General features: G+C 37.2%; 1 protein-coding gene across 2 annotated transcripts in view; it reads right to left on the bottom strand.

Annotated features, from left to right (window-relative positions):
• Nucleotides 1-27,472, bottom strand: part of LOC113239912 (circadian locomoter output cycles protein kaput) — a 29,256-nt gene extending 1,784 nt beyond the window's left edge. Inside the window, exons 1-13 of one of the 2 annotated variants that reach the window (XM_026477111.1) lie at nt 27,365-27,472; nt 27,011-27,149; nt 25,762-25,910; nt 24,698-24,879; nt 24,463-24,580; nt 11,492-11,587; nt 11,335-11,398; nt 7,678-7,916; nt 7,211-7,358; nt 6,916-7,126; nt 6,655-6,831; nt 3,365-3,526; nt 2,633-2,755 (exon numbers count right to left, since the gene is read on the bottom strand). In XM_026477111.1, the coding sequence (XP_026332896.1) occupies nt 2,633-2,755; nt 3,365-3,526; nt 6,655-6,831; nt 6,916-7,126; nt 7,211-7,358; nt 7,678-7,916; nt 11,335-11,398; nt 11,492-11,587; nt 24,463-24,580; nt 24,698-24,879; nt 25,762-25,910; nt 27,011-27,048 (1,707 nt within the window). In that variant the 5' untranslated portion in view covers nt 27,049-27,149; nt 27,365-27,472. The remainder of the gene's footprint in view (nt 1-2,632; nt 2,756-3,364; nt 3,527-6,654; nt 6,832-6,915; nt 7,127-7,210; nt 7,359-7,677; nt 7,917-11,334; nt 11,399-11,491; nt 11,588-24,462; nt 24,581-24,697; nt 24,880-25,761; nt 25,911-27,010; nt 27,150-27,364) is intronic. The other variant, XM_026477191.1, reaches the window with a different exon arrangement.
• Between the last annotated feature and the right edge of the window lie 240 nt (nt 27,473-27,712).

Here is a 27,712-nt window from a genome sequence, read left to right as displayed (position 1 = left end):
TATATATATATATATATATATATATATATATAGATCCAAAACAAAAAATTCGGTGCCTCACATTGGGTTATCCGAATCACCCCCATGTATATTCAGCGATTTTTGGTAGTTTTCGAGTTATGATTTTTTAATGGATTTTTTGAAATTTTCAGCCAGAGATAGGCTATAATTTTTTTTATTTTTTTTTCAATTTGTATTGTATTGTACTTTAACGCACAAAACAATCGGCTTCGTAACACCAATAGAAGCCACGAAAATTTTGACTCAAAGTGGAAAATTCGCGTCCGAGCGAGTTAGACTTGAATTTTTAACTTTAAATTACAAATCTAAACCGGCATTTCCATTGTTCCTGGAAACTTTAAAAACTGCGCTACTCTTAAACTTTCTTATTAATTTAAAAAAAAAGTATGTAAACGCACGCCACGTCGTGAGGCAGTCCCTAGAGTTGACCCGGATCGCAGAGAAATAGTGCTGGAAGCACTTCGTCAGAATCCATCAACGAGTACGAGAACTAGGGCTGAGCATCCCAAGATCGTCTATCCAAGAGATAATTCACGGGGAAGGATACCACGCACATCACATTCAGCAAGTCCAAGCTTTATTGCCTACATATTATAAATTGCGGGTTGATTTTTGCCGAATTATGTTGCGAAAACAACGAGAGGTACCCAATTTTTTAATAAAATTTTGTGGACGGATGAGTCACGATTAGAGCGAACTGGAGTATTCAATATTCATAATTACCGCACACAGGCGGTTGACAATCCTCACGCGGCGAGACCTTCACACTTTTCAACATCGTTTTAGTGTGAACACGTGGTCTGGTATTCTCAATGGAGATTTAATTGGGCCGTTAGAACTGCCATCAAGACTTAATGCAGAAATCTACAAAAGTTTTTTGTAAAACAATCTACCACTGTTGATGGAAGACGTTAATCTTGAATCTTTACGAACCATGGTGTTTTAAAATGACGGTGCACCATGTCACTACGCAATACAAGTGCGAAATTATTTAAACCCAACGTACCAGTACAGATGGATCGGACGAAACTGACCAATTAGGTGGCCTCCACGTTCACCTGACCTCAAACCGATCGACTGTTTTGTTTAGGGTTTTTACAAAGAAATAACATACGCCTGAGAATGTTCGAAGGAACAAGAACTGAGGGAAAAAATCCAAGAAGCCAAACGTGCTGTAAAAAGCAACAGACAAGCTTTTCGAAGATTAAAACACAATTTCTTGCATCATAGGTGTAAAATCTGCATTTCTGTTGGAGGCCTTCATTTTGAAAACCTTTTATAAATAAATGTATTTTCATCACACATAACTGTTTTATTAACTCAATTTAAAAATGAGAAAAAAGTTCAAAAAAATAGTTAAATAATCTAAATAAATACTAAACGCTATTGGTCGGTACGGCTGCACTCAACGAGTAGTATAAGTTTGTTCATTGTATAAAGTACTGCCTTATATTTGTGTAAATAGTTTAAGGTTTATTTGTTGTACAAAGTATTACGCTAATATTTTGTTGTAATAGTCTTAAGTGGTAGAAATAAAGTTGTGCGTGTGTCTCGTTTCATTCCAATAAGGATCAAACAGGTATTCAGTTGAAATAATGAGTAAAGTAGAGAATATGCCTGTTTGACTACTTATACACCTGAACCGGGGGGTAGATTAGTATAAGTACGTCGCCCGGCACAAATCGCCTGCGGGCGCACAACTAAGGCCGTTATGTACCACTTATGGGTTTTAAGACATTATGTACAAATCAGCAGTAAGTAATATATAATAGAAAAGCATTTGTAATAAATGAATACATATGTGAAACATGAATAACTAGTACGAAGGGGGTGAGGTAACTTTTGGCGGGAAATGAAGGCTCGCTAACCTATAAAAGGCGCACTGGCGCCAATAGACACACAGTTCAAGAACAACCTATGCTCGAAACACATAGAAAATCCCGAAGACGAGCCAGCAGCCAACCTTACCAGACAAAAAGTCTCCTGATCTTCATAGTATAAATAACTGGCAGTTTTACGGAATCCAGTCATAGGTGCATCTCGCACAGCTATTAAGTTATTATTTTATTTATAGACTTTGTATTAATGAGAAGTTTTTTGTATTAATAATAAAGTTTAGAGCCTAGCGCAGTTTTTGAAGTTACCCAGGACCTATGAAATTGCCGGTTTAGATTTTTAATGTAAAATTGAAAGTTCAAGTCAGACTCTCTCAAACGCGAATTTTCCACTTTGAGGCAAAACTTTCGTAGCTTCCATTGGTGTTACAAAGCCGTTTATTTAGTATATTAAAGTACAATTCATAAAGATTGAGTTTAAAAAAAAGCCGATAAATTGTTGTACAAATTGAAAAAACAAAAATCTGAGCCGATCCGGTTGGAAATTTCAAAAAATCCATTAAAAAAATCATAACCCTAAAACTACTAAAAATCGCGGAACTTACATGGGGGTAATTCGGATATCCTCGCAAATATACAATGAATTTAATATCTGCAAAGAAATTTAATTATATATGTGAAGTTCCCAAACCGCATTGGGTTAAGCTCTCCCATTGTGAAAGGATGCTTGTGCCCAGAAGTGGGATTATATATAAGCTATATAAGTAAAAACTCACATTAATGAGCGGCTGCAACATGCCAAGACGTGCAAGGAGCAGCTGTTCCTTGACCTGGCGCAGTTCCTCCTGCTGGCGCACGATCATCTGTTGTAACTGCTCGTGCTTGCGTTGCAACTGCTCCTGCCACAGCCACTAACTCGCATCACATTGCACTCACACCGTGAACGTTTGTTTAAATAGGTGTTCATTATGACTTCTTTGTCAAGTATAGGGGCAGTGTTTGGTTTGATCACATTGAATTAAGTGCATGATGTTATTCTAGTAATGCTCAACAAATGACGTTGATCTTACTTAGAAGTAACAGCTTTTGTCGCCCCAGCGGTTAGCAATGTGGGCGGTGTGTGGATAATCTGTTCCGGATTGGATAAAAGGCTCCGGATTAGATTCCCGTAGGACCAATTTGTAAATTGTTCCTGATTCGAAAGTTCTGGAAGACTCACGGCTCTGGCACTCAAAACAAAAGGGATTTTGTAGTTTAAGACTAGATAATGGGTATGATCGTGTGGTATATTATTATTATTGAATTCATATACCAAAAACCATAAAATATTTAAATTGCCACCTGTTGGCACACCATTGAACTTTGTAACTGAGGACTATCACTCAACTTGCCGTTTAAATGAAACTGAATGGACTGCCATCACATCTGTACTCGTCCATAAGCAATCAACTTTCGACAAATTCATCTATTAGATATGAACATCTTAATTTAGTAGTAACGACGCTCACCTGTAATTGCGCTTGATCAGGGCAGACAATGACAGGAAGGGGCGGTAGCGACATCGGCGGCACAACGGGCATCCCCACTGCGCTCACATACGGCGCCGGCTCTAGGTACTGCGCGCCGATACCGTGCTGCGGCACTAGCGTTTGCTCAGAAGCCTTATGCATCTATATAAAAACAAGTTCACTTATTACCCTACAATGTAAAATGGTTTAGCGTAGTATGTACAAAGTAATCTATTTCAAGCACTCACGTGATATGAAAAATCATCGTAATTACTAAAATTTTAATAATATAATATAAAATCCAGGACATTTACTTATTATTATTTATATTATACGTACATACATATTGTAGACTTAATAATATCGATGACTTACTTTCTCAAACTCGTATCTTATAAAGAGTGATTATTCAGGAGTTGGCAAAACTTTCTATTTATTTTAAATTTCTTATCGAGGGTGTCAATTTGGATGCATTACTTTAAAAATAGATAAAAGCCAGTGTGTGAATACGAAGGAAATGTGATGTGAAATCAGCCTGCATAATTTGTATATGCAATCCATTTTTTGCATTTCAGTAACTTTGTGCTTTAAGATACGAGTTTGAGAAAGTAAGGCGACGCCATGTATTACAAAAGGCGAAGTCATATTTGAAGGACATATTCAGTGTTCTTTTTATTTAAAAACTAAGTACGTATTTGACTTCCATTTCACCTGATATAAAGTGACGATGAAGTCGACAACGGAGCATGCCACCTAAATAAAGCCTATTCACTCTCGCCTTCAAAAGGCCCAAGTTATACCGTTCAGGGAACGAGTCTGCAGACAGGGATTCCAATCCATAGCCGCTCGCCATATATATGTGGAAGCGAAACGCTTCGTGCGAATCCTCGGAATATCCACAACATAGATGTGGAACCCCAGCCTCTGGTCCGCCGATGATAGGAGAAGGCGGAATTAAGTCGTGCAATTCCCACGCACACTCTCCGTGATATATCCTTATCCAGGTAATGGTATTGAAAACTTTCACATTGTTATCTACGTAAATTCCAGGTGGTTCGAAATGCTTATCACTCACTCGTCACATGTACTGCACAATTCTAGTCCGAAATCAGGCCACGTTACGTTACCGTACAAATTGCGAAAGAATTTATGCATTTATTTCTAATGCATGCAGTGACTTCGGCAAACGATCGACAAACGGTGTAGCTAGTCGATAAGTGTTCTACTCCTTTGAAGATGCCGAAAACAAATAGCTCGCGAAATATTATTTGAGCCTATAAATGTTATGAACTAGAACGGTATTATGCTTTAATACGGTAATAAAAACAAAAATTCTTTTTACAAAAAAAATAAATAAAGAGTGAACATACATCAAGGATACTGATTAAGGATGGTATCGATTAATCGGAATAATCGGTGTTTTTTAATCGATGACATCTTGTTCGATTAATCGCATAATCGATGATTTCATACTGATTTTTGCTAAAAAAATAAAACTATGTTTCATAAAAATATTTTATAAACATGTTAAAATTTGGAAAAAACAACGGCATTTAAATCCAAATGATCATTTTATTTAGTCGATTTTCGAAAATGAGACTTGCGCACAATAAATACCGTGGTACCAGAAAGATGGTTTACAAAAGCTTATCATAAAATTTGTCTTCACCGCCTTTGAAAAATTTATAATGAATACTACTATATTGTTGTAATTTGTGTAATTTGAAATAAGGCGGGAAATGAGGGTTATGTTATGAGGTTCCTATGCATCCCGCCTGAGCCGCCACCTGTGTTTTCGAGGTTATTCTAGAAACCTTGGTACTATTAGCTTAGACTTAATGGAGTGTTGTCTAGTTCTTTATATCTAGTAAGTTTTTTTCTTACTTTAGAAATCAGGTAAACAAAGAAGCTGGGTTTGTAAACCGTAACAGACGAAAGTGACGTTATACAATTTTACTTACACAGCTAAAAAAAATCACCAACAAGAGTATGGAGTAATGCCACCTATTAAAATATTTATATTTTGTCGATTGTCGGTATATCGATTGTTTATCAAAAACAATAATCGATGTCAATATTCGATGTTTTGTTGGTCTATACTCATACATAATTCTGATGGAAATGTACCTACAACATTTTCTTTTAAGCATTAATAGTATTTTTTACGTCAGTAGCAGCCAGAAACTAAACCTCCAATTGCTATGCTCTTGATATACCCCTTCCGCTCCTCGACTCCCGTCAACCTCTTCATACGTGGCTTGATATTTGTAACACGGATATTTACATGGACGTCCTTAGCCTGATAGAGATATTTTGCTCCACTTTTTCATCCACACATCACCTAATATGCACCCTGATATTTGTAACACGGATATTTACATGGACGTCCTTAGCCTGATAGAGATATTTTGCTCCACTTTTTCATCCACACATTACCTAATATGCACCCTTTTTACATCACCAAACCATCGGAGCATTCCGTTTTCTCTTCTAGTCGCTACATAATCTTTCACACCGTAACGCCCTCTTGCTACTCATTCGGCATTCAGTCTTTAAAACTAATACCGGACATACCGCGTAAAGCACTTATTTTTACAGCAAAGCAAAATACCCAACTTTAATTTTACCCTTACCATGTCTTGTGAATAGACTACCCAGATACACAAATTCCTTCACTTATGCTAGTTTTCCATTACCAGTACTTAAAATCCCAAAAATTTGTCCTCAGTCAGTTTTTGCACTCCTTTAAACTTTTAATCAGTCGATATTATATGAAAATTTCAGCTATTTTCACTGAACCCATTAGATTGATCTATCACCTGCTCCTCGTTGAGTATCATATCACTTATTAAGAATCTCATTGGAGTCAATTTGCAATCGACATACCTGACACCTGAATAATGGACCTTTGAGGAAATTGCATATACATGCGGGATCGTAAAGTAGTCTAGGCTCTACTCTATGAGTAGAAATACTGACTGAATTAATATAGATTATTAATATAGGTGAATTATATGTGTTTGGAATGTATTTAAAAAATACATTCCAAACAAATAGAAAAAAGTGGAAGATCTTGGCAATTCTAGACTAAGATTCCAAATTGAATACACGTTTGCAGTTATATTTCATTTATAGCCTGGACGTAGCTCAGGTAGCTTTGCGAGAGATACTTTTATAAGAGAAACGACGATTATTTCATAAATATAACTGAGTAAAAATTAAAGCCTTGCAAGGGGCTCATTCGTTACACAGTATATACTTACATACACGCAAGAAGGGTAATAAATTACCTCTTGTGTACTATTTCGACGCGAGGAGAGCGAATCACCGGAGAGGGAGGCAGTATCGGAGCCGGTATAACGCACTTGCGAGCCTCGCGTCCACGAGACGGCCACAGTGGCGGTAGTGCTCGTCGTGGCTACTGTACCAGCGGTGCTGCTCATCGATACAGACTTCACCGAAGACGGCTGCTCATGAAAATACATGAGCTATATTTGGTGATGCAAAACTATTAAATAAAAACATATTGGTTTAAAAAGCAGAGTATTTACCTGAGATGAAGGCTGATAAGTATTGCCAAAAGCATCACTAGCCTCTGACATGTAGGATGGCGACAAGGCGACTATGGTGTCTTCGGGCGGCGCTTCCTTTACTGATCCTCCGGCCATGCTAATGCTGCCCACCTGCTGCGATGCTTTAGGCTGGGTCACGGTTTCTGCCTCATTGCTCTCCTGCTTCGTACTATTCGATATGTCTGCGTAACTGGCAAGGCGATACATAATCGTGTCATACAATTTAATTCATAATTCAACAGTATAGCACAACAAGTCAGACAATATGCTGTACCTTACAACACGATGTGTGCACACTACAAACTCCGGTTTGGAATTCCATTGGTGATATGTAATAAAAAACCGAGTCTGAAGCCAGATCCACTGCTGCCCTTTGGTGAGAAAGCGATAATAACAAGAAGTCAATTCGCCTTTCTGCATTACTGAAAATATATATATAATTCATACGTTTATTGTTGAAATGAAAGAATATAGTCACATTTAAAAGAAAATAATAATTTATTTTACTTCAGATGTCATGGAACTAAACCTAGTATACAATATACACAAGGTATGAATTAATAATTAGGTAGGCACTACTGTCCACCTGGAAGTTAATGACTGCAAGAGTCTGATGGCGCACTTGTCTCGCATCTAATTTGTAAGACGCTTGCGATTACTTTATCACAATACAATTGCTGAGAATGACCATCAATTCACACGTAGTCTTTAAACATAACTGTCTCAACTTGTAATACTCACATGCTTCATGACAAGTCACGACTTTCTCGAGGTCGTCGAAATGGTAATAATCGTAACCAGATGTACCCAGAACTTCAAAGGGCAAATATCCAATTATAGGCGGAGCTCGATGATCAAGGAATAAAAATTTCCACTCGAGACTGTGACGCGAAGTGAACTCGTTGCGGTTTGAATCCACCAGGGACACATCGCGAATCAGCTGAGGTGTGTACAAGCGACCCGTACACACAAGTAATAGTCTGAAAAAAAAGTATATTTCAAGACGCATCGCAAAAGAACTACATAAAGTATGAAAAGAACTCCTTGCTAATAAGTCCGTACCACTAATAAATTACCTAAGTAAAACTCATTTAATTCTCGGTGAACATCACTTTTTGTAGTAAGGTCAACCTCGTATATCAAACTATTTTAATCGAGTTGTGAGTAGGTTGCGATTTAAATACAAGACTGTCTAGTCCAGGGTTCCCAAACTTATTTTGTCTTTGAGAATAAATTATTTTTTAGCGCCCCCATTTTTTCACCTACTTAAAAACCACTATAACTTCAAATTAATTAATTATTGTGAGCTATATTAGCGGAGATTAAACATGCATTCTAAACGAGACTTTTACTCTAACCCGCAAGAGTTAACTTAAGACTTGAGCGCAGTAGGACTACCTACAACACTATTGGTTAGCCTGAGACCTTAGTTAACTTGAGTGTATAGTACACAATGGCGCTCAGGTCTCAAGTTAACTCTTAAGGGCTACACCTGCCAATGAGAACGATTATTGAAACGCAACTATACAGTATTCAGACAGAGTATCTTTTATTCAAAATAAAACAAACATAATCGATTCTAATATAAAAACTAATGTGAAGGATGAATCTGATGCTGTTTAATAAGTTTGTTGATATCAGGTTCTAATTTACTCAAGAACAGCCGCAAGTCACCACGTTCGGTAACATGCAAATGATTTCTCTTTTTAGTAACCAGCGTTGTCACAGCACTAAAACCACGTTGACACAAATACCTATGACGATGGGAATGCTATCAAGAAACGTTGAACGATTGACCACAATCCAGGGTACAATTGCGGGATCGGTTTTTGTAGCTAAAATTCTTGGTAGCCATTTTTGAACTTGATTTTTATTTCCTCATTCGTTGTCAATTCTATAAGTTCTTCATCCAGCTGAGGTGATATTGCTGTGCTGACATTTGAAAACGGATCCAACACCCAGTCTGGTATTTCCAAGTTCAAAATGACTTGGTATCTTTCGGTGAAGTCAATGTGGAGGTTTACCAAATATTGGCAGTAGGCAAACAAGTCGTCGTTACCGCAGGATACTGATAAATTCGGAAAATTGTGAAACTCACGTCTGCCCATATTCTTTTTGTGTAGAAGCAGTTTGGCTGCGAAAGCAGCAACGACATTTTTTGTTTTAATTAAATTTAGTTCATCGCCTTGCAGTTGGAGATTCACGTCGTTGAACAATTTATACAGGTCTGTCATGTAAGCTATATCATTCTTTGATGTAATGAGCATGTTGCGCAATTCTGTATCTTTAGTTGCCAAGAACTCTATCACAGAGTCAAGCCGGTTGTAAAATCGAGTCAGACAATTGCCTCTTGATAGCCAACGAACTTCAGTATGAAACAACAAACGGTTGAAATTCCGTCATTAGTAACACAAAGCTGATGAAATAATCTATCATTCAAAGAGCTGTTACGGATTTTATTTACTGCTTTGTTGATATATTGCAGTGATTGAAATAGTCGTTCACTTAAATTTGTAGCAACCAAGTGTTGTTTATGAATAACGCAATGTACAGCAAGGGCATCTGGAATTTTATTTTTCAAATACACTATGAAGCCTTTATGGGACCCTGTCATAGCCGGAGCGCCATCCGTAGCAACTGATTTTTTCAAGGTAATTTTTTCTTTCTCATCACAAAACTTTTCCAATGTATTGAATATGGTTTCGCCTTTTGTATCGATCTCTAAATTTCAAGTAAACAATAGTTCTTCACATATTTTCTCATGTTTAATAAACCTCACGTAAGACAGCAACAATGCTTCATTAGTTGGTAAAGTGGACTCATCGAGCTGAATTGAGAATTGACTAATCCTCAGATGATTGCACAATGATTCTTCAATGTTTTCAGCCATTTCGTCAATTCGTCTTTGCACAGAAAAGGAATTTTTCGGATAATATCTGCGGCCGGTTTATGAAGCACAGTAGTTATTACTTACTTTATTGTTGGCAAAATTAACTCTTCTCCGATGTTGTGTGGTTTGCCTTTTTGAGCAATGAACAAAGAGATATTTGTACGAAGCTCGAAGTCCGTCTTCATCTTGCTTAGCAGCCGCCGAAAAGAGTTTTGCTACACTTGGCTGAGTATTATGCTTTTTCTCTAGGTCTTGAAAATATGCTACATTCTTGTCTTTCTTATCTGGATGCATTTTGTTCAAATGATCTTGCATTCGAAAACGTTTTTAGACATAGAAGGCACAAACCCACAAATCCGTCGTCGACGGGTTTGTGGGATTTTCAATTAATACGAATTTAATATATTCCGCACAGTATTGCCGTCTTTCCTTTTTTACCTTCGACATTGTTTAGTTTTGAGAAATATGTAAGTAAGTGTTGAACTTAAGTACTGCTTATCTATTACGCGCGAAACCGCAAATGAAAATATTTTTTTTAGTTGCGGTCCTGACTTACGACACTTAGGGTCGTATTCCAGAACTCTACTCAATACTGAGAGTATTGTAGTGAGCACTGAAAATCATACTCAAGTCCTTGCCATTAAGGTCGTATTATATTATACGGTTCCAGTGCTTGAAATAGTACTCAAGTCTGCTCAAATCCTGACTTGAGCATTGAGTAGAGTTCTAGAATACGACCCTAAGAGTCTTCCTACATGAAATTACAAATCTCCCCCTAAGCCTCTACACAACGCCCCTATGCCCCTATTTTTTTTTCTGGATCTCTTACCGGCCCCCTTTAGGCATGCAGCGCTCACAAGGGGGCGTTACCGCCCACTTTCGGAAAGGCTGGTCTCGTTAATGGAGGTACGTACGCAAGGAAACAATCTAGACGTCATTGACTTTCTATATATATATTTTAGGCATTCAAAATACTCGATCTTCGACTGTTAGTCCGTCAAAAAAACTCCAGAGTACCAATTTTGTTTAGTTCTGGAGAATAATTACTTTAAAATTCTTCGCCTTTTGTACTTAAAAAGCACAAAAATAGTTGATTATAACTAAAAAAAATAATAACAGTACGAAATAATTATTAAAATGGTTTTAAAAGGTATTTTACACTATTCATGTAGCTTTGCTGATTTGCCCTTTAGAACAGCAAAACGCAACACTTGCTAAGTTTTATTCCAAATGTCTGGTCTAACAAGACTTGAAACACAGTAGTGTACCTATTCCCACAAATTCATCTAATAACTGTAATAGTAAGTACATGTGCAAGGACACAATAGCACCAAAATAGTGTGCTGAGTACAATCTACTTCGTGAGATAAACTTAAGTACCTAAGTTATACTAACATTATAAAGGTAATTACCAGGAAAATTAATTTTGAACGTTAACTTTAAATATTATAAAATAATAATTTCTTCGGTGTTGCATGTAGGTTGTAAGAATATCAGTAGTAAAGTACCTTGACTCAGGATTCTGCGGATACCCAGATATGTCGCTGTTGTCGGCTTGTTCCATGTTCATTCCTGCAAATAAATTATTCGTTGATAATCATAGAAACACGGTTAGTGAATGACCCCACACGTACACCCATTCTTATCAATTCTTAGAATACTCACTTAAATGTCCATTGAACTGAACGAGTTCAAACGTCGTATCGTCTCTGAAGTCCAGAGTACCCCGTCTAAGGCGGCATTGGAAACGTATCTCGTTCTCTGGAACCATTAAGCAAAAACATAAATTCAAAACAGAGAAGTTTGAGAAATTGCTCAATATTTTTTATTCGTATCAAGGTTTCTTTTTAAAAGTTAAACGATCATTATTCATTACGAAAAAGTATTTCACAACATTCGCGATGTTCGTAAAAAGTTTCAGATACCCCACTAGTTTTCGTAATGAAATTGAAATGAGCTTACAAATATCAAAGGAAAAGAGCCAGTATAGTGAAACCTATGACATCACAGTGAATACGCTTCAATTACGTTTACTGCATGGATAAAGCTAATTGAATATTCTATGATATTCTCGCCGAGTATCATCACTGCGCAGGATTTATACCTATCGACTGTGAACTGGCAACCGGTACTATGTAATTTTGACAAATGAATAGGATGAAGAAAAAATCATTTATATAGCATCTTGTTTATTAAATAAAAATACGTAGTTGTGCATAGGGCGCATTATAAGTTTCCGGAACTGGCCACTAATATAAACAATATTTAAAAATTAATTACAACATTAGAAAATGGAACTCTGGCTATAGAATACAGTTTGTTTCATCTGACTGTCACTTGTTTTTACATTGTGTGTGTGGCTTTATTTTAGAAATTGGTTGTCTACATCACCGTGGATTTAACTCGTGAAAATTTTCGTAGTTTGAGTTTTTACTACTTTAAGTGTAATTTAACAGCTTAGCGGGGCTTCCCTCGGCTTCAAACTGCTTTTGGTGATGAAACACCATACAAGACGACTTTTAGACCTGGTTTGCAGAATTTAAACGCATTCGTGATAGTCGCCCGTCCACTGGTGTGAACAACAAAAACATCGATGCTGTGCGCCGTATAATCAAAACAGACAGGCACGTGACATACCATGAGATTCTTTAGGCATAGGCTTGAGTTATTAATATAATCAATACTACACAAACATTTGTGTGTGAAAAAGCTGTGCTCTCGGTTGATCCCACACAACTTGACTGAGCCTCAAAAAACGGATCGCGTCACTTACTTACCAGATTCTACGAAGGGGCATCAAAATTGTGGTGGGACAGGTGACGAAATATGGATTTATAGTTACGATCCTAAAACAAAGCAGCAATCGAGCGTATGGATCTTTCGAGATGAGCTGAAACCAACCTAAGTGGCACGCGTGCAAAGTGCCTCTAAGCGGGTGATTGCTTCTTTTTTAAATAAAACTGGACACGTCGCTACTGTTACTTTAGAGAATCGTTGTACCGTGAATAGTGATTGGTACACGACCATTTGTTTGCCGGAACTTATTGACAAACTCCGGAAAAAATAACCGTAAACGCCGTATCATCTTGCGCCACGATAATGCCAGTTCTCACACGGCCAGACAGACAATGAAATTTTGAATTATGAGCCATCCCACGTACAGTCCCGAGCTGGCGCGTTGTTGTGACTTTTATTTATTTCCAAAAATTAAGAACCAGATATGCGGTCAACGATTTTCATCACCTGAAGAAGCTGTCGAAGAGTATGAAAAATATGTTTCAGAGATTGTCACGAAGGAGTGGCATAAATATTTTCAAAATTGGTTCATTCGTATGAAAAGTGCCTTAACGCTAACGACCATTTATAGTATTTTTATCTTATTCATTCCGGAAACTTATAGTGCGCCTCACGTACATACATACACGTGCAATAAAAATATTTAAAAAGTACGTATTTTTATTCAATAAACCAGATGCTATATAAATGAGGCAAACAATTTTTTTTTACACTGTAAAGTTGTCAAAATTGAGATAGTACTGATTGACAGTTCACAGTCGATATACTGAAGTTTTTTTTAATAACTGTGTGACGGGATGAACAAGTCACACGCCTGATGCTAAGCGACACATCTGTCCATAACAGTTGCAGTACCACGCAGAGATTTAAATCACAAAGATCTGAGGGGCACTGCCACTGCGCCCGACACCCTGCGACATAACTTGACAAGTCCCATGTGCCTGTAATTTGACCAGCACCCGTACCCTTTCAAACCGGAACGCAGTAATGCTCACACTACTATGGCGGCAGAAATAGGTAAGGTGGCATTACTGCCCTGGACTTCTTTCACAAAAAGCTCCACTACTATTATTGAATAACAAAGATCGCGTAGCATTTTAATCAGTTTCAGTAAACAATACTGTGTTATATACGCTGTGTAGTAACTGTAAATATTACTGAAACGACACAAGCAAAAAAATTTTGCAAGTCACTCGCACACTTCATCGGTTGTTAAACAACGTAGCGACATTATCGAGAACTTGTCGGTCCGGGCTCCGCTACGACTGGAGCAGATGAGGTGATGTCTAAACGCACCAAAACGCGTATTGTCGGAATGAACAAAATTCTAGCTTTTTACTGGGACCTGGTTCTGGTAGAATCGGAAACGACTCCGTAAATACCGGACCTAAAAAACTAGAACACGCAGTATCACGGGTCCATAAGCAAAGCCAACTACAGTTCGTGGTCTGCGTGGGGACTAATTCTAAGATATCATAATTTATATCATTAAACTCGTTATTGAAAGCCCAATGTTAGCTAGCGTTTGCGCAACTGAGTTCCGGCTTTCTATCCTTGACACAGACCTGCAGTTCTGTGTTTGAATTATATCAGATAAAATTTTTAATTTGAAATTGCGTGGAAAATAGTGGAAACCATCGTGAGGAGATCCACCTTTACGCTCTGGTTCATCATAAATGTTACAAGAACACATTGAGATAAAAAATTAAATAATATTGAAATATGGATAGTCTATTAACAAAGTTCGTCGTTATCACTTATGTATTCAATGTTCTACTAACTCACTTAAAGGATTGAAAGTGGCCGCTAGTTAGCACAAAGAAAAACTATTACATCGCCAAAGATTACAAAAGTTCTCATCAAAATTTAAAACAATAACTTACTCGCCAAGACATTAAGTGTTAATAACATAATGCAGTCAATAAATCTGATTTACGTTGTCTAATAATTTGAAGTAATAAGTTCTACGTCGTTATGTGTTTAAAAGTCAATTCATGTATATATGCAATATAGTTCAAATGTTTTTGTGTGCCATGTTTAAAGGAAATTCAAATACCACTCATATTTATTAACTTGCTTTTTGAGTTTCAAAAACGCATTATTGCATTCATAGTCCTTACATCGAAAATTACATAATACAGGGTGGACAGGTTGCCGAAAACAAAAAAAGGTGGATTCAGACTATGATTCTTAGATGATTTTCTCCCGGACATTTCTAAAAATTTTCCATTTTTTTCCATTAATCAAAAATTTTTATGTAAACAATGTAGATCAACAAATTACACAAGCAATCGTCATATTTCCACATCAATTTCTCATTAAAATCGGTTACACACGACGACGGCGACTTTTAGCAGCGCATCTGCAGCGACTCAGTCACGACGCAGTCGCTAATATTATCTACCTTTACAAACAAGCGCGACTTAAGTGGCGATACAATCGCGATGCAAATACACGTTTTTAATTATTCAACATAAGCGAGAGCATCGATGCAGTCGCGCGTTTGCATCGATGCAACCGCCGTGCCCCGTCGCTGCTAAAAGTCGCCGTGTGTAACCGCTCAAAGATGTGTTGTTAAAATCTGTAATGTATATGTACGTTAATTATTGTCATTACTTTGTGATAGTAACCTCGACAATGATTTAATGTGGCAATCGTCAATTAGTTTTAATTGGTTTCCGGTAGATGGCGCCACAATGTGATTTGTACTATTTGTAGATGGAAAAAAATAATAGTCAAAGCTTTTTTTAAATATATAATAGACACACGCTTGGCCACAATCTCACTTGATGTTAAGCGACGATGTGACCGACGATGAGACGCGTTTGAAATGCCTATTCACTCTAGCCTTGAATAGCCCCAAATTGTACTGTACGGAAAGTCGGAGTAAGGTGTAGGGGACTCCGTTTTGATGTGAAAAGACACGCCTGTGTTTTACACGCATTAAACCTGACCCTGTTAGCATCTCCCCTGTCGGAAGCCGCTTTCAGACTCAGATTCAACCGGGTGACCATTGCATCGCCTCTCGCTTCACAGGATCTCTTCGCCGTTGTCTCGGGCGTCTGGCACATAACTCTCTACCACTGTGCTGTCGTCTGCGTATCCAAAGATACCGGGCATCAGCAGCAGGTCGTTGAAATGCAGCAAGAATAGAGTGGCGGAGAGGAGGGATCCCTGAGATACACCGGCATTTATACCATGAGGAGCAGACGAGTAACCATCTACAACTACACGGATTGACCTATCATTCAAAAAAATCGCCTATCCATGTGCAAAAGCCAACAGGAATTCCGTAAGCTGGAAGCTTGTTTAACAGGCTATCAAGCCAAACCCTATTAAAGGCCTTTGAAATGTCGAGAGACACGGCAAGCGATTCACCGCGTTTCTCGACAGCCTCGCCCCATAAATGTGTGGCGCAAGAAGATCCCCAGTAGATAGACCACGGCGAAAACCGTACTGTCGATTGCTGAGAAGATCGTTATCTTCGAGGTATCCAAGGAGACGGCTGTTCAATACGCGCTCCATAATCTTACAGAGTATGGAGGTGATTGCGATAGGTCGATAATTAAATGGGTCGGTATGACTACCTTTCTTAAGTACAGGCTGTACATTTGCAAGCTTCCAGGTTTTCGGGACTTGTCCAGAACTCATAGAGAGGCGATACAGGCGAGTCAACACCGGAGACAACTCGGGTGTACAGTTCTGCAGGACAATCGCTGGGATTCCGTCAGGGCCACTGGCTTTGTTGACGTCTAATTTGCGTAAAGTTTTCAACACCTTTTTTTTGACGGACAGTGCTCTCGGGCATTTACGAATCATAGCGAGGTAATGTAGGTGGTGTTTGCAAAGTAGCGTCAAGACGGGAGTTGGAAGCAAAAAGAGAAACACAAAGATTTGCTTTTCCTTGAGCGGTGTGACGATCCGTTAGCTCTCATTAAAGACGGAAGGGATGACTTGCAGAAATTCGCTTCGACCGATTTAGCGAGCGATCAGAATGCTTTACTCCCTAATGGGTATGAAGCTAACCTGGCCCCAACACGACTAATATGGCCAAAGCGAGCTTTCCGTATCGCTTTTTTGCGGGATCTAGCGGCTCTATTAAAGGCTTTCTTCAGGCGGAGGGTTTCCGGTGCTTTGCAATCTCGAATATCAGCCCAAGCCTGGTACGCAGATTGCTTTAGGGTTTCCGCAGAAGCACACTCAGCGTTAAACCAAGGGCAAGCTTTGCCGCTGAAGGAGACTTCGATATACGGAATAAAGTATTCCATAGCACGAACCTCAGAGACGGCAGACGCGCAGCACGCCGGATCTTCAGAAGAGAAGCACAGTTGCCGCCAGGGATAAGATGCAAAAAAATGCCGCATCGCATTCCAATCTGCTGACTTGTATCGCCACATCCTTCTAGTACCTCTCGTACTGAGATCGGGTGGGGAATAGACAGATACAGATTTCACCAGACAGTGCTCGGAAGTCCCTAGTGGGGACGAAACCGATACTTGATGCGGTCTGGAACGGTTGTCAGCAGAAGATCCAGGCAATTGGCTGTGTGGTGATTGACGTCCAGTACCCGGGTAGCGCAACTCACCAGGTGGGTGAGGTCTAGCGATAGAGCACATGCCCCCGCCTCTCTTCTAGCGTGGTCGGTTTTTTGATATGGGAACAACCATTCCTGGTGATGGGCATTAAAGTCATTAAAGACTGTTTCCGCCGAGCTGCAGAGATAGTTGCACAGCGTAGTCGTCTCCGGGTCTCCAGTATGCGACCGGTACACACTGGCGTAGACAATTTGTTCCAGTCTAGTGTCCACCAGAATCCACATTACAGAGAGATCGGGGTCTTCGAGGTCACAGAGACATTTAAAACAGATGTCATCACGAGCGCAAACGCAGATACCAGCGCTCCTTAAATTTATGCTCCATAATGTAACCTGAGTAATGCAGATACGCCGTGTCGGAAAGACATCTAATTTGGGTCTACGTGAGGAAGAGCATGCGAGCTGTACAATATAACATTGACATATAAGGACGATATTCCGTTGTTGTAATTATTATAGTTATTATAATAATGTCATTATTCATGAGATTATAATATATCTTTTTAAGTTAGTTTCTTGGTCTTAGAATTGTTAAAACTGTTTTTGTTATTTTTTGTTTCCTCTTCTTTTTCCTTTTAATTTATACACACATGTTTATTTTTGCTTGAGGTGCTCGCCTATAAATGGTTACGCAATTAGATTAGTTTGTGAAATGTATTACTTACTCTTGATTTATTGTAGTAACTGTTGGTGTGCCTAATAAATAAATAAATAAATAAATAATTTATAATTTAACATACTGCTGATAATTTCCGTTTTTAAAAGTTTACTATGACACTTAGTAGTTTCAACCGGTTTCCGTTACATGGAGCCACTAGAGGGAGATAAATCTGCATGTTAAAGTACGACAGAAAACACTTTTATGCAATCTTGGTTGTACTCTAAAATAATCTAGGGTAATAATCTAGAATAATGTAGAATAATCTATTTAATATGAAATAATCTAGAAATAAGATAGGGAGACTACGTGCTTCTCGGTATGACCAAGGTACGGTGGGCGTCCGGGCGAAGTCCTCCGCCAGTGATACGCCTTCACGGGCTTCCTTGGCGGAACCGTATTCTGCGTATGGATATTTGCCCCGATAATGCGTCGCGAGCAGCTAGCACGTCTTAGTAGCGATTTGGACGAGGGCCTAATGCGGAAGGAAGTGCGGGCCACGTGACTTGCCCTTTAAGTGGAAGCTATGCTCGAACACTGTCGCAGGATACTGCGACTGACATCTCCGGTACTAGTCCAGATAGCTAGTAGAGGCTAAGTGGATAGATTATCTCAACCGCATCGAAATTAAAGGAAACTATAGGCGCACGGAGAGGCATCGCCAAGTGAGCATGCCTACAGCTTTTACCAGGGAGGAGAATTGGTAATTGAATTTAGATTCAAACGGCTTAGCAGTGACAAACCGTTAGTGGCGCAATGCACAACGGGAAGTGAGCGTGCCCACATCTGCGATACCTATCTGGAAAATAGGGAGGGAGTACGTGCACCCGGGATCGCTCACTAGAGTCACTAGCCTTTTGACAGCCGGATGAAGTCCGTGACAACGGACTATGACTACCATGTCCACGAGCTGATCTGGGGTCAGCCCCTGAACTTTTAAGGTCCCTGTGCTTACACAGGTAAACAAAGCTTATGTAGAAAGATACGGGACAGTACTGTGGAATAATAGTGTCATGTGAGTGATAGCACTGAGTAAAAGTATTGTAATTACACCTGCTGTATTTTTTAAATTTCCTGTAACAAATTCCCAGAGACGAAATAGCAATTACCTCAAACGTTCTTTTAAATATGAAGAAAAAATTGTTCATTTAACAATTTTTTTAATTTATTGTTTCTCCACTACAGCTAGAGAAATATATAACATTGCTTAAAGGCTGAGTGCAACAGTTAATTACTGGTAAACACCTCATGCCATAACTGAAAACTCGTAATTAAGTTCCTATATTAAGATTAAAGAATAATAAATAAATAATGTCTAACCATTTAACAGTAAAAAAGAAACAAAAGAAAACAGAAACAAAAAACACATGACCACTTATACTACCTACTTATTTGCTTATTTAACAATTTGTTGTGAACAAGCACACGAAACTTGCTTAGTGAGATTTGGTGTATATCACAATGATGACTGATTTCATTGAGTAGATTGGACAGTCTGGGTACAGGTGAGTTTGTACCTAAGACGGTGCGCCGCAACGGAGGACGAAGAGGTGTAATGGGGTGACGGGGTAATCTCGGTGGGATACGGTAATTGAAAAGAGAAAGCAAATGAGGGCAATTTATGTGGTTACGCAGAATTTTAAAGAGAAATAGAAAATCAAGGAATTTTCTCCGGTCGTCCAGGGACATCAATTTGAAATAACGTAATTTGTCAGCATATGAGAAGCCTTTTTTGGCTTTGCCGATCGAGAAAGCAAGGTACCACATGAAACGCCTCTGTATTCGCTCCAATCGCAACGAATGAACGGCGAAATGAGGCCGCCACACCACACTACAGTACTCTAATGTGCTACGGACTAGTCTTTGGTACAATAGTATTTTTGTTTTAACATTTTTAAAATCCTTGGTGTTTCTCATAACAAATCCTAACATTCTAGACGCACGCTTAATTATATTTTCTATATGTGGGGCAAAAGTTACCTTTTTATCATACAAAACTCCGAGGTCTCTAATTTTATCACATTCTTGAACTAAATGGTTGCCAATGTAGTATTTAGAGGGAATAATATTAAATTTGAGACAAAATTTTACAAAAAAACATTTAGCAGAGTTAAGCTTCATACCGTTATCTCCATACCATACAACTAGCCGGTTCAGCTCTTCTTGAAGCAGCTGTACATCGTTTATAGAGTTTATTACCCTGGCAAATTTGAGATCATTAGCGTACATAAATAAATTCGAAACCCTAAAGCACACAGGTACAGGGACAGGTATATCATTTATAAAGATATTAAATAATAGGAGACCCAAATGCGATCCCTGTGGAACACCTGATGCTACGTTTCTAGGCCCTGATTGATAGCCGTTAATTACTACACAGAAAGATCGATCCGTTAAATAGGACATGAGCCAATCAAGAAAAATCCCCGAGAAGCCATATGCATATAACTTTTTTTAAAGTATTTTGTGCGGCACGCAGTCGAAAGCTTTGCTGAAGTCTGTGTACAGTACATCCAATTCCTTCCCTGAGTCTAAAGCTTCGACCAGATTTTCATTAAATGTGACTAGATTGGTGCAAGTAGAACGGGCACTAACAAAACCATGTTGAAAGTTGCTAAGATAAAAATTAAAATGTCTACGAATATACGTGCAAAGGAGAGATTCCAAAATCTTGGCATATATACACAAAATCGATATTGGCCTATAATTCGTTGTTAGGCTATTATCACCCGACTTGTAAATAGGAACGACTTTAGCTCTTTTCCAAATATAAGGGAACACACCAGTAGCTAGATTTATTGTATATTAAATAACGAGGTTGGGCCAACTGCGACGCACAAGAAGTAATAAACAGAGGTGATATTCCATCGGGCTCGGCTCCCTTATTTTATCTAGTGTTTTCAGAATTCTTTCAATAGTTTCTAGTTCTATTAATAGTACATGAAAACCCTGACTATTTATTTCCATGAATTTTAGAGATGACGATTCCTCTATACAGCAATTTCCCCCCAAAATATTGCCACCAGTAAAATCACGAATACTAGAAAAATTAGACACAAATAATTCACAGACTTCAGCAACATCAGATGTTTTATAAGAACCATCAGTCATAGAAATGGGGTATGTACTAGATCCACCACGCTTAGCTCTTACATGTGCCCAAAACAATTTGGGATTCGCTCTCAATTGACTCTGCAACCTTTCTAAATGCTTTTTATGACATTCTCTAGAGATACTTGTACATCGTTCAGTGAGTAACTGTAGTTCAAATTCATCTCTTGGATTGTTATATAATTTCAACCTTTGATTTTATTACGTTCCTTTAATATCTTAATCAAGTTTCCACTGAACCATGGTGGATATTTACTGCATTTCAATCTAGCAACTGGCACATAATCACTAATTAGTGCGTTCAATTTGTCGTAAAATACATTTACCATATCATAAATTTTAAGATTCTGAAATAAAATATGCCAGTCTATACTTTCAAGACTTTCACGAAAACATTCGTAATTCGCTTTATGGAAACTATATTTCAAACCTGATGGGTTGTACGGTGAGTTGCTAGAATCTGCGAACTCGAGATGTATTTCAAATGGGGGATGATACTGATCGACTTTACTCAGAGTAGTCATTGATTTGGTAACAATACAAATAGGTATATCAGATAGAACAAGATCAAGTAATTTGCCAGTATGATTAAGTACGTTATTTACTTGACGTAATTTATTAACATAGGTGAAATCAATTAAAGACTGACAAACATCATTGAGTTTACGTTGTGGGTCACCAAGCAAGCTCCAGTCGATTGCTCCCAGATTAAAGTCCACCAAACATTTCGGTAGATCAATTTCATCGAATAGAGAATTACAATTATTTAGGAAATTGTCTATTAATGCGATATTCACCGGTGGGGGCAGGTAAACTGCGCAGAGAGTTATCTGACGAACACTTTTGCCACTACGAGCAGGTACATCAATGACTACTCATAGATCCTCGCACCTACTCTCCCATTGCATTATGACGCAAAATTATTTAAATTTAAATATTTAAAATTAAAATTGAAACGATTAAAACGAAGATTAAAATGAAAACTAAAATTAAAAATGAATTTTTTTTTAATGCAATGAGTGTGACTCCGCCCCTTTTCAAATTATGGAAACCAGTACTTTCCCTATCCCTTCGGTAAACAACATACCTTTCGTCAAATAGCTCACTACTCAAGATGTTACCATCAAGCTATGTTTCAGTTAAAACTATGATGTCATAATTACATAGGCTTACTTCACGGTGGAAATTTGTAGTTTTCGTTCAACAAATTTATAACCAGCTTTTCTAGCCTTTTGTCTAACAGTAGCATGCAGGGCTTTATTGGTAGGTGACAGGTGTTCGCAGACGAAAATCGCTACCTTATTTCCGGAAAGACCCAAATGAGAGCTATTTAGTTTATCATTAAAGTTGGCTTTGTTGAATTTTGCCACAGACGCTATAAACTTGTCACGCAATAGGCGAGGCAAGCTGTACCACAATGGATCTCGGACGGGGACTGTCCTGTTTAAGCTTGGCTATTCTTGTACAGTTCATTATATCTGACTGATTCAAACTGAAATCTACCACCTTACTCAAATTCATAACAACATCCAATACGTTTTCCTGTTTACTCTCCGGCACACACTGAATTTCAATATTGTTAGAACGTGCCTGTTGTTCGAGTTGTTCTACTTTCAACTTTAAGTCATTTACGGTAACTTTTAACATATTGTTGTCATCCTGAACTACCTTCACAGCCTCCTTTTCGCTGACATGCTCTCTCAAAAGTTCATCATATTTGCAGCTTAAAAAATCCATTGAATCTCGCATTTTGTTCATTTCAGTCTCCAGGGGTTTCAGCTTCCTATCCAAACTTTGAGAAACCATGTCACTGAGCTTCTCCACCAATCTGTCAAATTCAGAACTAAGTGCATCCTTTATAATATCATGCACATCTTTTTTGGTAACTGCTGTTGCATCAGTATCAGGTTCTGTAATCTCAGGAGAAATGAACGCTGGTCTCTTACTTCCTCTTGAAGTTGTTACACTTCGCACAGGAGTATCATCATCTTTAGTGGGATTTTTTTGCGGTTTGCACATTAAACATTTCCACAGCGATACGGATTTAGATGAAAAAGAGCTTTCATCTTCAGCAATACATGCGAAATGGTAATTCTGGTTACATCCACTACATCTAATAAAGCTCTTCTTATCGTTATCGTTACCATAGGGGCAACAACCCCATTTATATTCACTCATTATCTACAAAATAAAATACCAATAGCAGCAAAATGTAATTGAACCGAATTCCCGTAGGCAGTCTAGAACAATCTCCAATGTGTACGCTCTGTTATATTTATCTTTGGATAACTTACAAACCTAGTAGACATCCACAGCGTCAATTTTAACCACTACCTTCATCCGAACACGGTCGATAATATCATTGCGCAAACCTCGCGACTAAAAGGTCTTAAGCGCCGTGAAATCCGCGTCGCTTACGTGTTCTTGTCAACACTGGGAGTCTATGATGCACTTGATGGTGTTTTCTTATGTTATGGGGTATAGTGATTACTTTCCTTTGAATTTACACACTTCACTATGTTTACTATGGTTAATATCAACTAGTTGGAAATTTTCAAATAGAAATACTAGCTTTAACTGGCTTAAATAATTTTACAAATAGAAAGACAATTAATTATGTGTAACTTTTGATGAATTTACTGATGAAAATTACAATAATTATAATGTATATAAATAAGTATATTAGATTATTAGTATAGACAAAGGAATTCTCAATATTGCTTGATCTTTTATGATAAAAGTGTATGCCGTTACTCAAAAGAGAGATTTATAACTTTTTAAGCTATAAATACAATTTGCTAAGTGTCAACCCTTGTCTGTTTGTAGATATTTCGCGACAGCCAGTTGCCTGTTATAATAATGTCAGCTATAAAAATATCTCACCAAGAAACACATAATGTTCTAAAATTACAAGTGGACATTATTACATTATGGACAATTTCTTCAATTAATTTCTAGATCTAACAACCTGCAAACTTCTGGATATCCAGAAATATACTACTGCACTAAACTTGAGTCCCGACACTAAACAAGGTGTCTATGAATTTCCTGCAGAGACTAATGAAGGTTACATAAGCATAGTATAAATTACTTTGATTTAAATCTCTTGAATTTGTGAATACAAATTTTCTGAACATCCAAAACCTTGCGTTCTGTATGAATATAACACTTATGGAAAGTTACAATTTGTAATTGCAAATTTAATCCCAAATGCTGTTTTGATATCCAGAGAGCCCCATTACTTTTAGCGCCCACTTCATATTCAGAGATTTGAAAAAAAATTTACAGTAGAAATTACTGGAACTTGCAGTGTTTTGACTTTACATGAAGTTAAACAGCATTGTTGATAAATTTAACTTTTATACATATTTCACATATTTATTCTTAAATTATATTTGCACACGAAATAATATTCTCCAATAATTCAAGTAAGAAGTTAGAAAAAATTATATAAAATACAAGTAGACACTAACTAACCTTTTGCTATTGCTTGCATGGGATCCGCTGCTGTTCTCGGGTTCTGTAAAAGGCTGTAAAGACTTGGCTGGTCTTCCTCGGACGCTAGGTCAAATATACTTTTATTTACTATATCAGCCTGAAAAAAAATTACACTTCAAAATATGTAAAATAAACCAACTTACTCAACATCATATGTTAATGTTATAAAGAAACAAAATGTAAGTGCAAATAGAAAATTATTCTTTCTACGAACCGGATTATGACCAAGAAGTGAAGTAATTCCCTCCGATACATAGTATATTCGTCCATTGACTGAAAAAACCATAACAAAGCCTTCCAATGCTTCTAGGACTAAATATGTAAATTCCTCATTGGACAGAAATGCTGGTTTCCAGTCTTCTTGCACATCATGAGCTCTAGATCTGACTGTAATTTCTGAAATAGTAATACATACATAGAATAGAAGGTATTTATTACAACACCACAAAAATAATGAAGAGAAAACGAAAAACTCAGAAAATAGCAAAAATTTAAAAACTAAATAAGAACTACGAAGAACTATTTCTTTAATAAAACAAATAATATATAATTTAAATGTTTACTATCATATACTCCTTTGAGGAGTATGTAAAAGAATCTAATTCAGATATAACCATAGCCAAGATAAGACTACAGGCTTTTCTAAATAAGTAAAAGATGTGTGTTACAAAATCAAATCAAATTGAATGCTATTATATACTGCAATGTAATATTCCATTGCGGCGGGTACCCCTGGATTGTGCTATTGTTAACATAAAGTATACTTCATTCCACTTTACCTATTTCACAGTATTATTAAACGGGAATAAACAAAATGTTTCTATTACAAGTACCAATTCTAAAATATATCAGTTAGTTGTGAAGTGAAAAGCCTTCTTAGAAATATAATAATATGAACGTAATAAAATATGGTCGGACATAGTGAAATTATACTTATTTTGTACATTTCAGCTTCTATATAACCTGTTTTCAAAATAAATAAATTATTAGTATTGTTATTAAATAGTAAAGTCATTTTTAGTTTTCCATTGTTTTCATTTGGTTTGTTTCACTGTTCTTTTTGTAACTTGACCAAATTGTTCATTTGTAATAAAATTTAAAACAAAATTTCACAAACTTTTTATGTTACTCAATCTAACATCCATTCAATTCTGCGATACAACTGATGCTATGTTTAGAAATCAAAAGACACATTTTTGTAGGAAACTTTTGAGACATAGACAGTATAAGTTACCTATACAAAAATAAAAAAATTTTGTCAAAAAATTTAATACCAACCATTATGATTTTTGAGAAAGGATATTGTAGACTTGAGCACAGTGGACTTGTCCATTTTTCTATTATTAGTAGAGACCATTGAGCTGAGCTCCTTGACCAGCATGTTGAATTGATCCCTTCTCTTTTTTTCACTGAGATTACGAGTCCTCCTAATGCAAAAATATTGCAAACACTATTAACATATCAAACTAATATCAGATGCTTAAGGACTATGCATTGCACAATTCAAGCCAATGCACTGCATGTTATGTCGAATCCGTAATCAAATAATTGTATAATGTTGGGGATAGTGGAAATCAATGTATGCAGAATTGGTAAAAGGTGCGTATCTCATGTATAATGCTAATTTGGTTGCCACAACATATAATACGCAGATTTGATTTGACCATTAAATGACCAAAATAGAAAGCCCTAATACAATGCTACTTATGCGTAATTGCACTATCCCTGACAATAGTCGAATTACATCTTCATTTTTAATTCTCTAATATTGACTGATTGATAGCCAAAAACACTTACAACAATGTTTATTTTTAAAAATTTATGTGAAGTTTAACAAATTTTATTTCTTCAACATTACTATTACAATCCTCCCTTTGAATAAAAGCGTAACTAGTGGTTCTAATTTTGTTCTTGATTATACATATTGTGGTACAATAACACAAGATATATCTTGTACATCAAATTATAATTTATAGCAAACCAGGTGTAAATCAAAATTCATGACCACCAATAAAAACCTAACATAAGCAACATTACAAAGCAGATTAAATCCCAAAGCTTAAGCAATAAAGGGATATGTTAACTTAAAATAAAAAGTGTTTGATTTTTATTGGTGATATGAAGGTGTACCTTGTTTTTTTTTTTGTTATTTAGGGTAATTGAAATGCAATACTTAGGTATGTATATAGAGCATATTTTTGGTGATGCATCAAAGTACGTTATGTGTGATATGTCCTTGAGGTTGCCAACAACATTGTATGACGGATACTTGTGTACATATGTAATAACTTGCTTTACAATTACCATTTTCTGTAGTTGGTTAAATCAAAAGCCACACACACACTGAACTATTGTGAGACATGTCAATAGAATTGGGATGGCAAAAAGTATAATTTTATTTCAATTCAATTTCAATTACACGACGCACCGCGGCGGTTTACGTGTTGTTGCCATATATCTCTTTAGGTACCTACTCAAATTTACGAGATTCAACAGATGTACAAGTACACAACATTTACGTGCTTACCTTTTTGTGTCATCTTTGTCGTCTCCATCGTCATCCATGATGCCGATTATCGCTTAAGAGCTTCCGAGCAAAGGGTAACTTGCACACATCGGAATTAGGAGCGCTTGTATTACGGCAGACGCTTCTGGACGCTTTTCCACTAAGAAACACAGGGCACTTTATTTATATTGAGCCAAATATTTTTTTCAATTGAGTAAAATTGCTGTATCTAGTAACACGGTACAATAAAGGAGTCATAATTTTCCATCAAGTTGAAAAATAACTATGTAGTACAATATCTAACGAGCACTGCGTATGATCCCCATACCGTCCGCCTGAACTACTTTATTATGCCATACTTCGTATTCCCATTACCTTGTTAAAAAAAAAACACTGCCACTTCATAAGAATTTGCACAGCGTATCAGAAGAACTAACTTTAAGTAGAACTCCAGCAGTTGCAGTAAAAATGGAAATAAAACAAAAAATAAATGGACTAAACTGTTGCTCACGCCGATGTCTAGAATTATATTCATAAAATTATAGACAAACAAACGAAACGTACAGACAGAGAAGAGCGAATGGACATGTCACAGGCAACGTGTTGCTGTTTTAAATAATATGGTTGGAATATTATAGTCTGCAGCTTTTTGGAGTTCATATTCAGCAAAAGAAAAGAATCTGTCGAACAAATCCATGGACCTATTAGGTCCATGAACAAATC

Source organism: Hyposmocoma kahamanoa, unplaced genomic scaffold (assembly GCF_003589595.1).
Source record: "Hyposmocoma kahamanoa isolate Upper Pololo Valley unplaced genomic scaffold, ASM358959v1 100021, whole genome shotgun sequence".
Classification (NCBI taxonomy): domain Eukaryota; kingdom Metazoa; phylum Arthropoda; class Insecta; order Lepidoptera; family Cosmopterigidae; genus Hyposmocoma; species Hyposmocoma kahamanoa.
Note: the sequence above shows the minus strand (reverse complement) of the source record. Positions and strands in the feature narration are given on the sequence as shown.